The 12,428-nt window shown below is 32.2% G+C and overlaps 1 protein-coding gene across 3 annotated transcripts in view; it reads right to left on the bottom strand.

Moving 5' to 3' along the window:
• The window catches only part of LOC130896260 (sialin-like), a 32,830-nt gene that overhangs the window by 16,071 nt on the left and 4,331 nt on the right, over positions 1 to 12,428 (bottom strand). Inside the window, exon 1 of one of the 3 annotated variants that reach the window (XM_057804227.1) lies at positions 9,617 to 9,789. The exons of the other annotated variants lie outside the window; for them this stretch is intronic. Coding sequence (XP_057660210.1) covers positions 9,617 to 9,650 — 34 coding nt within the window. The 5' untranslated portion in view covers positions 9,651 to 9,789. Of the gene's footprint in view, positions 1 to 9,616; positions 9,790 to 12,428 lie in introns of those variants that run through there. 3 annotated transcript variants of the gene reach the window in all.

Below are 12,428 nucleotides of genomic sequence, written 5' to 3'. Positions count from 1 at the left end.
GAAACCCACTTTGTTCAAAGCTTTCCTATGCCCAAATATTAATTCTCGATGTCTTTTGATATCTCCAGGATCTCAATTAGCTTCACTTCACGGTTATCCGGAATTTTTTTGATGTTTTCATCGGTGGTAGCTTTCACGATGTGCATTATCCTCGGTACTCAATGTACATTGGGTTAAACTCGGCGAATTTCCTGGGGGAAAGTTAGAATTATGTTTCAATAGTATTTTTTGCCAAAAAGTAAACTAACAAACTGCACGTGTCTTTTGGATTTAATACTAATAGCGCCATCTCTGCGTCAGCCTACGAATTTTAATTAAAAATTGACGTTTTTCAACGTAAAATCCCATCCCTTCGTTCAGCCCTCTTCGAAAAATCTAATTTTTAAGTATTTGACTCGCGATTTATTGTCTATTGAAAATGTTTTCAAGTTAATAGCGGCAATTGACATAGAATGAATTAAAATCGTATTATAACCACAATCTACTCTGATTTTTAATTTATAGTCATTAAAAATACCAAACAAATGTTTAAAACTCATCAGCAAATTGTTTTGTTAACTATAAGTTGTCAGTATTATAATTTTGGTTTGAAATTTGTTAAAGTGAAGATAATGGGGTGGGTAAAAACCCAAAAGAAGAATCATAGATAGAGCAGTTTCATTATTATGTGAATCGAAGGTTTCAAAGAGCTTGCTGAACCCATAGAATACGATGGATCATAAATCAAATATCGAGGCTTTGTATTTTTGTTTATTCGCCAAAAATTTTAAAGCAGAACTGACAATCGAATTTTCGAAAATCCTGCGAGATGAAGAGGTATATTGATCACATAAGCTCTGGAAGTTTCAATGGATTTATTTCATAACTCGCCTCATAAACAGGCAAATGCAGAGAGAGATTTATCGTTCGAGTTATTTTTGATATTTTCATGTACATAACAAACAAACCTAACAAACGAACTACTTGGTTTCAAATGAACTAAGTTTGAAAAAACGCAATCATGAACAACACTATCATCGTTGTCGGTTGATTTTTAGTAGTTTCTCATTCACAAAAATGTGGATACTCATTTTGTGCTCTACAGTTTTGGCTCGGACACTTCTTTTCGAATTTTACGTAGTTTTCGAGTTATTCGCGATTCAAAATATTTTTGAGCGTTCAAAACCATTTTATAATGGAAATTTTGAGGTTAGGAAAAAATTGAAACCTTTTTTGTACAAAATATCGTGCTCTATATTTTTTATTCAAACAGTTTTTTTCGATTTTCTTATAGTTTTCAAGTTATCCAAAATTCAAAATGTTTTTGAGTATATGAACTCATTTTACGATGAAAATTTTGAGGTTAGGAAAAAATGCTTGAAGACCAATCTATAGAGAATTTTGAGCTACACATTTTATCCTCCAGCACTTTTTTTCGAATTCCTCGTAGTTTTTGAATTATTCTCAATTCAAAAGATTTTTGATTGTATACACCCATTTCAAGGCGAAAATTTTAAGGTTAGGAACAAATACCTGTGATACTTTTTTGTAGAGAATTTTGTACTCTACATTTTTTGTTGTGACAGTTTTTATCGAATTCCTCATAGTTTTCGAGTTATTCGCGATTCAAAATATTTTTGAGCGTTCAAACCTATTTTATAATGGAAATTTTGAGGTTAGGAAAAAATTTATACCTTTTTTGTACAAAATATTGTGCTCTACATTTTCTTTCAAACAGTTTTTTTCGAATTCTTTATAGTTTTCGTGTTATTCGCGATTCAAAATGTTTTTGAGCACATGAACCCATTTTACGATGAAAATTTTGAGGTTAGGAAAAAATGCTTGAAGACCAATCTATAGAGAATTTTGAGCTACACATTTTATGCTCCAACATTTTTTTTCGAATTCCTCGTAGTTTTTGAATTATTCTCAATTCAAAATATTTTTGATTGTATACACACATTTCAATGCAAAAATTTTGAGGTTAGGAACAAATACCTGGGATACTTTTTTGTAGAGAATTTTGTACTCTACATTTTTTGTTGTGACAGTTTTTATCGAATTCCTCATAGTTTTCGAGTTATTCGCGATTCAAAATATTTTTGAGCGTTCAAACCTATTTTATAATGGAAATTTTGAGGTTAGGAAAAAATTTATACCTTTTTTGTTCAAAATATTGTGCTCTACATTTTCTTTCAAACAGTTTTTTTCGAATTCTTTATAGTTTTCGTGTTATTCGCGATTCAAAATGTTTTTGAGCACATGAACCCATTTTACGATGAAAATTTTGAGGTTAGGAAAAAATGCTTGAAGACCAATCTATAGAGAATTTTGAGCTACACATTTTATCCTCCAGCACTTTTTTTCGAATTCCTCGTAGTTTTTGAATTATTCTCAATTCAAAATATTTTTGATTGTATACACCCATTTCAAGGCGAAAATTTTAAGGTTAGGAACAAATACCTGTGATACTTTTTTGTAGAGAATTTTGTACTCTACATTTTTTGTTGTGACAGTTTTTATCGAATTCCTCATAGTTTTCGAGTTATTCGCGATTCAAAATATTTTTGAGCGTTCAAACCTATTTTATAATGGAAATTTTGAGGTTAGGAAAAAATTTATACCTTTTTTGTACAAAATATTGTGCTCTACATTTTCTTTCAAACAGTTTTTTTCGAATTCTTTATAGTTTTCGTGTTATTCGCGATTCAAAATGTTTTTGAGCACATGAACCCATTTTACGATGAAAATTTTGAGGTTAGGAAAAAATGCTTGAAGACCAATCTATAGAGAATTTTGAGCTACACATTTTATGCTCCAACATTTTTTTTCGAATTCCTCGTAGTTTTTGAATTATTCTCAATTCAAAATATTTTTGATTGTATACACCCATTTCAATGCAAAAATTTTGAGGTTAGGAACAAATACCTGGGATACTTTTTTGTAGAGAATTTTGTACTCTACATTTTTTGTTGTGACAGTTTTTATCGAATTCCTCATAGTTTTCGAGTTATTCGCGATTCAAAATATTTTTGAGCGTTCAAACCTATTTTATAATGGAAATTTTGAGGTTAGGAAAAAATTTATACCTTTTTTGTACAAAATATTGTGCTCTACATTTTCTTTCAAACAGTTTTTTTCGAATTCTTTATAGTTTTCGTGTTATTCGCGATTCAAAATGTTTTTGAGCACATGAACCCATTTTACGATGAAAATTTTGAGGTTAGGAAAAAATGCTTGAAGACCAATCTATAGAGAATTTTGAGCTACACATTTTATGCTCCAACATTTTTTTTCGAATTCCTCGTAGTTTTTGAATTATTCTCAATTCAAAATATTTTTGATTGTATACACCCATTTCAATGCAAAAATTTTGAGGTTAGGAACAAATACCTGGGATACTTTTTTGTAGAGAATTTTGTACTCTACATTTTTTGTTGTGACAGTTTTTATCGAATTCCTCATAGTTTTCGAGTTATTCGCGATTCAAAATATTTTTGAGCGTTCAAAACTATTTTATAATGGAAATTTTGAGGTTAGGAAAAAATTTATACCTTTTTTGTACAAAATATTGTGCTCTACATTTTCTTTCAAACAGTTTTTTTCGAATTCTTTATAGTTTTCGTGTTATTCGCGATTCAAAATGTTTTTGAGCACATGAACCCATTTTACGATGAAAATTTTGAGGTTAGGAAAAAATGCTTGAAGACCAATCTATAGAGAATTTTGAGCTACACATTTTATGCTCCAGCACTTTTTTTCGAATTCCTCGTAGTTCCCGAATTATTCGCGATTCAAAATATTTTTGAGTGTATAAACCTAGTTTAAGGCGAAAATTTTGAGGTTAGGGACAAATACCTGGAATACTTTTTTGTAGACAATTTTGTACTCTACATTTTTTGTTCAAACACTTTTTTTCGAATTCCTCATAGTTTTCTAGTTATTCGCGTTTCAAGATTTTTTTTAATTTCAAGCCCCAAAATTTCGAAAATCCGTGCCCGTAATATTGTTAAGAGTTGCTAGACTTCTTCAGTATCCCAAAACCTCCCAGAATCTAGATAATAAAAAACCGCCCAATTTAATTTAAGGTCTAATTTGACTGGACTAAGATCACGAAGCCGAACGTACCTCAACGAAAACGTCATCGCGGAGTTTAAAAATGATTTTACAGCCACTTGTTTAACCTCGCGTGTTCGTACTACTAACATGGTATGTTTTCAAAATCTTCACATTACTGTTATGAGTAGTTGTTAGACCATAAAAGTAGAAAAATTTCGTCCTTAGAATATATCGACTCGGCCGAGTAAATTACCATGAGAAATAATTAAAACCATGAATATTTATTTTCTTACGTATAATTCTATTATCTTGTTGATAAAAAACTTTGTAAAAAATAACCAAGTAGTTCAAATTGAATATTTAAGATCGCTATACATAATTACCAATAACAAAATTTTAAGAAAAATCGCAATCTGATTTGATCTCATATTCGGTTAACTACGGGAGATGTCTAAAAAGTTTTCTACCTATTTGCGCATGCGTTGAGAGGTTTGCACTCAAATTTATACGTTCAGATTCTTTTTGGCAACAGTATAAGTGAATCGTTGTGAAGATTTCTCTAAAAATTGTAACGTAACGGTCGATCTAACTATATGAACATAACACTAAACAACAATTATTTGTATGTCTTTCAAGATGAACCATAAATGGTCGCTTGAATGGTACACCTGCATTTTATTACTCTCTTAATCATAAAAATGGCTTTATCCAACTAGTTTATGAACTTGAGGGTTGTGGGATTGTGGCAACAAAACACTAAAGTGTGTGTATATATATTGATTGCGATGTATGAATTCAGAATAAAATATTTAACGGCGTCAGTCTCGTTATTCAATTGGCATACCTCGTAATTACGTTAACAATCACTAATTTAATATTAAAACAAATAAAAATAATTCTAATTTTAAATTGAAACGCAATAATTCATAAATAAAATTTTATTACCAATAAATAACATCAAGAAAACGTTTGTTAACAAATTCAAGCGGAATATTTTATTTATTACTATTTTTTTTTTTCATTTGTATTTAATAATTTCTATTTCATGTTATTTGCTTATCAATCACATTTTTCGTATAGTAATTAAAAAATATTTTACTTAAAACATTCGATATCGTTAATTTATTCAAAATTATAGCCTCGAAGTAACCACGGTTAATTCTAAAATGCATACAAGAGCAGTTTCCATGACGAAACAATCTTTTCCCCTCCAGGATACTCTCCATAACAAAAACATTTGTTCAGCCGAAGCTACCACATTTTTATTGTGAAATAAATGAGAAACAGTCACAAGCAACCATATCAGGAGAATATAGAGCCTTCGCCAACTAGTTTATGAACTGTGATTGTTGGATTGTGGCAATAAAACACCAAAGTGTGTATATATAACTATTCGAATGTAATCTGTTAATGATGATAAATGGAGGTGGTGGTGTGTACATCCATTGTCAGTGGGTGCCACCACCAACTGTGCATAACTTTCTTAAAACGATCTAATTTTGGGGAGCAAACTCCGTATGAAATGTATTGTTTTGTTGTTTTATTTGACTTGACGCGTTACCTATGGCGTCTCTCATTGACTGTTGCTTTGATTCTGTGTCATAACCACGGCAGTAATGACCTTAGATAAAACATCTGGATCTGCTTTTTGATGGAACAAACCATGGCAGCAACCCTTTCAATATCGATAAAATGCCCTAACAGACCTACAAGATAACCTACTAATCATAGGCAGTTGGTCAAGTGTCACTTGACGGTCTGTGGGTACAATATTTCGTGGTTTTTCAACATTTTCGTCAGTTCTGGCAGTTGATGTCGAGATTTTTTTGTTAATCGACTTGTCTCCATTTTTAAACCAAGCGAATCCATCGTACGCTCGAGTTTTTACCAAGGCTTCATTTTTGTAAGAAGTTTTCAACATGAAAACAATTTCAGCGATATTAAGCTTAAGTTTCACAGAGGAAATCCGATTTTTTGCTTACTAGGACAGTTTAAGTTTTATTTTTCGTTGTCAAACAAAAAGAAGAGTTCGTGTCATCGTTAAGTGGTAGTAAAAATATGAAACAACCTCAAGAAGACGGCCCAGAGACCGACATTTCAGAATCGGCCCTAGAATCAATTAGAAAAAAAAACAAACAAAAATATTATGTATGAAACAACCTTAACTAGAATTTTCCATACAGTAGTAATCCTTCGGTATATATAATCTAGTAAACCGTCAATTAAATCACGCGCAATACGTCTTTGGAATTACGTTAAACAAATATTTCGACATATTCTAACTATGTTATAAAATGGAAAGAAAAAGCAGAGCGCTGTTTGCATTCGTCTTATAATTTTTTTAAATTTGGTCGTAACTACTTAAATCTAGATCGAACATAGCAATGGCGTGACTATATCTTGAACGACACGTGATTTAACCCATCGAAAGGTAACAGTGATGAATATCTGACAAATAAATATGGAAGAACCTTTCGTATCACCTCGTATTATAAAGAAAAAATGTTTAATTATTTGTAATAGATAAACCCAAAAAAACGTTAAACCCATTTCAAAAATCCTTCAACAATTAATTATCAATGAGTTTCATCGAAAAATTTTTTATGTTCATAGATAAAATCGTTTATTAACGACTATCATATAATCTATGAAAGTAATGACACTTCTTGCTAATGTCAATTAAATAATAATGTTGGAATATTCTATTATCAAAACAAAATTAAATATTTTCCCTATACGCCCATGGATTACGAATGCTTCATCATTTTAATACTCTTTCAATCATAAAAATAGACTGTAGCGACTGGCAATACAAAAATGAACTGAAACTGAAAAAACCACGCCAAAACTCGACTAGAATTTTTTGCGAGGACTTTATCAGGTAATCCCGCAACCTGGTAGAGTACAGATCAGGATAACCTGACAAGAACCTGATGAGGATGTAACGCAGATCGGTAATGCGGTTTACCTTATACGGTCCTTATCAAAATTACTTTATAAGGTTCTGATCAAAATTGCCTCGCCTCGTAAGATCTCTATCAAGATTGCCTCATAAGTTTACCTTTTATGGTAAGATCTCTAACAAGATTGCCTCATAAGTTTACCTTATATGGTTCTGATCAAAATTACCTTTCCTCGTAAGATCTCAATCAAGATTGCCTCATAAGTTCACCTTATATGGTAAGATCTCTACCAAGATTGCCTCATAAGTTTACCTTATATGGTTCTGATCAAAATTACCTTTCCTCGTAAGATCTCCATCAAGATTGCCTCATAAGTTTACTTTATATGATCCTGATCAAAATTGCCTCGTCTCCTAAGATCTCTATCAATATTGCCTCATAAGTTTACCTTTTATGATAAGATCTCTATCAAGATTGCCTCATAAGTTCACCTTATATGGTAAGATCTCTATCAAGATTGCCTCATAAGTTTACCTTATATGGTTCTGATCAAAATTGCCTCGTCTCGTAAGATCTCTATCAAGATTGCCTCATAAGTTTACTTTATATGATCCTGATCAAAATTGCCTCGTCTCGTAAGATCTCTATCAAGATTGCCTCATAAGTTTACCTTATATGGTTCTGATCAAAATTGCCTCGTCTCGTAAGATCTCCATCAAGATTGCCTCATAATTTTACTTTATATGATCCTGATCAAAATTGCCTCGTCTAGTAAGATCTCTATCAAGATTGCCTCATAAGTTCACCTTATATGGTTCTGATCAAAATTGCCTCGTCTCGTAAGATCTCCATCAAGATTGCCTCATAAGTTTACTTTATATGATCCTGATCAAAATTGCCTCGTCTCGTAAGATCTCTATCAAGATTGCCTCATAAGTTCACCTTATATTGTAATATTTCTATCAAGATTGCCTCATAAGTTTACCTTATATGGTTCTGATCAAAATTGCCTCGTCTCGTAAGATCACCATCAAGATTGCCTCATAATTTTACTTTATATGATCCTGATCAAAATTGCCTCGTCTCGTAAGATCTATATCAAGATTGCCTCATAAGTTCACCTTATATGGTTCTGATCAAAATTGCCTCGTCTCGTAAGATCTCCATCAAGATTGCCTCATAAGTTTACTTTATATGATCCTGATCAAAATTGCCTCGTCTCGTAAGATCTCTATCAAGATTGCCTCATAAGTTCACCTTATATGGTAATATTTCTATCAAGATTGCCTCATAAGTTCACCTTATATGGTTCTGATCAAAATTGCCTCGTCTCGTAAGATCTCTATCAAGATTGCCTCATAAGTTCACCTTATATGATCCTGATCAAAATTGCCTCGTCTCGTAAGATCTCTATCAAGATTGCCTCATAAGTTCACCTTATATGATTCTGATCAAAATTGCCTCGTCTCGTAAGATCTCCATCAAGATTGCCTTATAAGTTTACTTTATATGATCCTGATCAAAATTGCCTCGTCTCGTAAGATCTATATCAAGATTGCCTCATAAGTTCACCGTATATGGTTCTGATCAAAATTGCCTCGTCTCGTAAGATCTCTATCAAGATTGTCTCATAAGTTCACCTTATATGGTAATATTTCTATCAAGATTGCCTCATAAGTTCACCTTATATGGTTCTGATCAAAATTGCCTCGTCTCGTAAGATCTCTATCAATATTGCCTCATAAGTTCACCTTATATTGTAATATTTCTATCAAGATTGCCTCATAAGTTCACCTTATATGATTCTGATCAAAATTGCCTCGTCTCGTAAGATCTCCATCAAGATTGCCTTATAAGTTTACTTTATATGATCCTGATCAAAATTGCCTCGTAAGATCTCTATATATAGGATAACTTATGTGGTTTTGAACAGGATTAGTTTACATTGTCCTCATCAGGATTGCCTCGGACTGTTCTAATCGAGAATGCCCCCTTCTGGGTTTGTATGGGAGTAAAAAGAAAGTTCGAAGAAAAATGTGAACCTAGGTCATTCTGAGAGGGTCTTTATATGGACATGATCAGGGAAATGAGGTTAACTTTGTTTTTACCTGTTTCAACGTGATGTTATGAGGAAATTAGAAAAAAAGTACTACTTGATCGTTTGATTGTAGAAACACGAAACGAGTCATTTCTTTGCCACCGTATTCATCAGATTTGGTTCTTTGTGACTTTTTCACTTTTCTAACTTCGGGAAACGAGCCAGAAACTATTAATAGTAAATCTTTCAAGGTACTCAAGTCCATCTCAGATTGAGGCTCACAACTTTATGAAAAGTTGTATTAATCGTTAATATGTTTACGCTGACTCTAAACGAGGCCCGTATTTTGAATGCAGATATTAAAAAATCTCGTTTTTCTCGTCAAATTCAATCGCCAAATAATTTATTTTTCCCTCGAGAGTTGTAGATAAAATATAGTATTCTATACGCGAGTAAAGAACAACTTATCTGATTATAATTTAAATGGTTTTTATTTGAACATCTGGGTTTAACAGAGAAACTTCATCACCTGATGTAGAATTCTACTTAAATTTCTTCGAACGAATTTTCCTTAAAAGGAAAAGTGAAAACGTGATAAAACTCGATAGTTTATAAAAAAAAAGCGAAGGAAACTTACGTTTCGATAGAGTCAGCCGCCATCCTACGAGCATATTTTTCACAAAATACGATTGAAAATTTTACGGAAAAAGTTCGTTTGCTTTGCGGAGGGTTTTCGTTTCAGAATCGTACGAACTAGAGACGGACAACCACGACCGATTGCGGTTTTATAACACTAAATGCGCTTGTCTCACTGTTCCCTTTTATATTTACAGTCTACTCGATTCTTCAATGAATTACAATGAGATTTAGTACGGGTGATACACCTGAATGTTTATTGTTTCACAAAAAATCCACGTGATTCCACAATAGATCATTTTTATAAATAAATGTTAAATACTTTGTTGGATTTTGCATATGAAACGTATAACTTTTATTAGCTTTCAAAACATACAAAGTAATAAATCATTCAATATACAGGGTGTTTGGCAATATCGATTATTCTGAAATCGGTATCACACTTTACCAAGTCCTGTATATTGTGGGCGCGGCGAATACCCAACGCCCCGGAATTTCCCAAAGCCTTTTTGAACGCCCAACGTTTGGGCATTCCTAAAATCATACCATAAAGCAGAAATTCGGGGATATACGTGGCGTACCAAAAAAACATTTTTTTCTAAGTCAAAAGGACCGCACACGATGCCATATACAAGGTTCGTGTCACGCGACATTATCGATGTTAAAAAGGTATATACAGGGTGAAAAAAAAATCGTAAGCTCGCAAATATAATGTACAAGGTACTCGCAAAATTTATTATAAACTCATTGGGGTTTTCACGTTCTGAATTTTGGTGTCAATTTGAAGTTTGTGAAATAGATTTGGCATAATATACAGAATGCTTCGAAAGTTTATCAGAGTGTGACCTGAAAACGAAACAATAACGCCTTGTATACACTCCTTTTGGCATCGATACTATCGTTCCCGCCCTGTATATTATGACGTCAACGTCTCAACGGTCACGTGACTCTAACCTTACATATCGCTTCGTATATGGCCCTTTTCACATCTTGATTACTTAGATAAAAACTTTTTTAGATACGCCCCGTATATACCCGCTTCTCTCCAACCTGTGACGTCGAGGCGATGAGGATTGGTTAGGTTAGGTCACAGTGACCTTTGAACGGCGCTATCAACAATATATTATGATCTGTAACTACCCTTTTAATGTTTACTGCTAATTACGTGGCTTCATAATATCAAAAATTTTAGACAGGGGTAAGAAACGCTGTAGAATTAATTTATACCATTAGAAACAGGATAAAATAGTCAAAAGTGATCGCAAACATCCTTTAATGGATAGCAGAAAAAGAATCCGATTAACTTTTAACAAACTGCACTTGTTTTTTATAGATACATTCCTAGAATTTCATCACCACACCTCGTATATTATTTGCAGGTTTTGATAATTTAAAAAAACTTATTATTGAAACGATCTAGATTCACCTAACCTAAATTTCGTAATCGACTAGCATTTATTAAACAATAAATTCTTGTAGATGTTTTTTTTTTGGTTCAATGTTAAATAATTTTGTGGAATTTCTGCTAAATCAAAATTAGAAAATTGTAACCTAGGAACAAATGAAATAAATACCGAATATGGTCGTTGTTTATGTATTTAATGAATGGTAGGTACCCACTTTCTATAGATGTAACAACAAGGCCAATGTAATGACATTTAAAGGTACTTGCTCGTTTTAAATAACAGGTACTTCTACAAGGTGTGTCTTAAGGTCTGTGTCATTTAACGATACATTTCAAATTTGTGCTATTAGTCCAGTGAACAAAGGTTTTCACTTCAGAAGACGCATGGATATGTACGTGCTGTAACATGCAATTCGGCTTATTACGTCCTTTATTCACGTATTGTGGTACAGTAGTCACTTCTGATTTATTTATTCTAACGTTCGAGTTTTTGAAGAAATTAATTCGTAATCGATTTTCCACTCTAATCGAGAAATTTATTAAAACCTCGGAATGTATACTAAATCGTCCTCTTTCAGTAAATTTTTGGTGATTTTATTTTTTGTATTCGCTGGTAAGTTTTACTTTGCGCTTTTTTTATTGTTCTTACAAAAATTCCAGTAATTTTTATGGATTTTCTTTTGTTTTAAGCAAATTTTGTATGAGAGTTTTGAAATTGTAACGTTTTTCGTATTTATTTACACTCTTTCTATTCGTGGGGTTAATTAATAAACATCATCTCTCACGTTCTTATTTTTTTACACACTTCACAATACACTTTACTTATAATAATTTACTGATAAATAATTTCTGCAATTACTTTTACTAATTCGTTCTTTTTGCAACGAATATTCATTTAAAACTAAACTAACCGCGCTTACACAACTCCTTATATATCCTAAATAGTATTCTAAAAACTTCTAGAACAAAAAAACACAACAAATAAATAGACTTTCCTAGGAATTGTTTAAAAGAAATACTGTAAATAAACCGCGCCGCTAATTATGAAAGGCGCTGAGCGAATTCGCCTGGTTGCATCCAATTTAATATTAATTATTCAGCCCATTTATTTAAATACTTTAACTGAGGCCGAATACCACTTCCTGAAGAAGAGTCTCTAGACTTAAGATTATAGTGCAAATTATTGTAAGGAGTGAAAACTACCCTTTATTCTCAAATTTCATTAAAATAAAAGTTAAAGCATTTAGAAAGTTGAAAAAACATTTGTAGGATCAAAATAAAGATCCTATTGTGTTTTAAGATACTATTTATATTATTCAACCCTTAATCAAATGTATTTTAACCCTTAAGAACCAACCCCTCTTATGATAAGATTTAAAAAAAATGATCTTGTATGCAAATGTTTCTT

This window comes from Diorhabda carinulata, chromosome 7 (genome assembly GCF_026250575.1).
Source record: "Diorhabda carinulata isolate Delta chromosome 7, icDioCari1.1, whole genome shotgun sequence".
In the NCBI taxonomy this organism is placed as follows: Eukaryota; Metazoa; Arthropoda; class Insecta; order Coleoptera; family Chrysomelidae; genus Diorhabda; species Diorhabda carinulata.
This window is presented reverse-complemented; position numbering and strand designations above follow the sequence as displayed.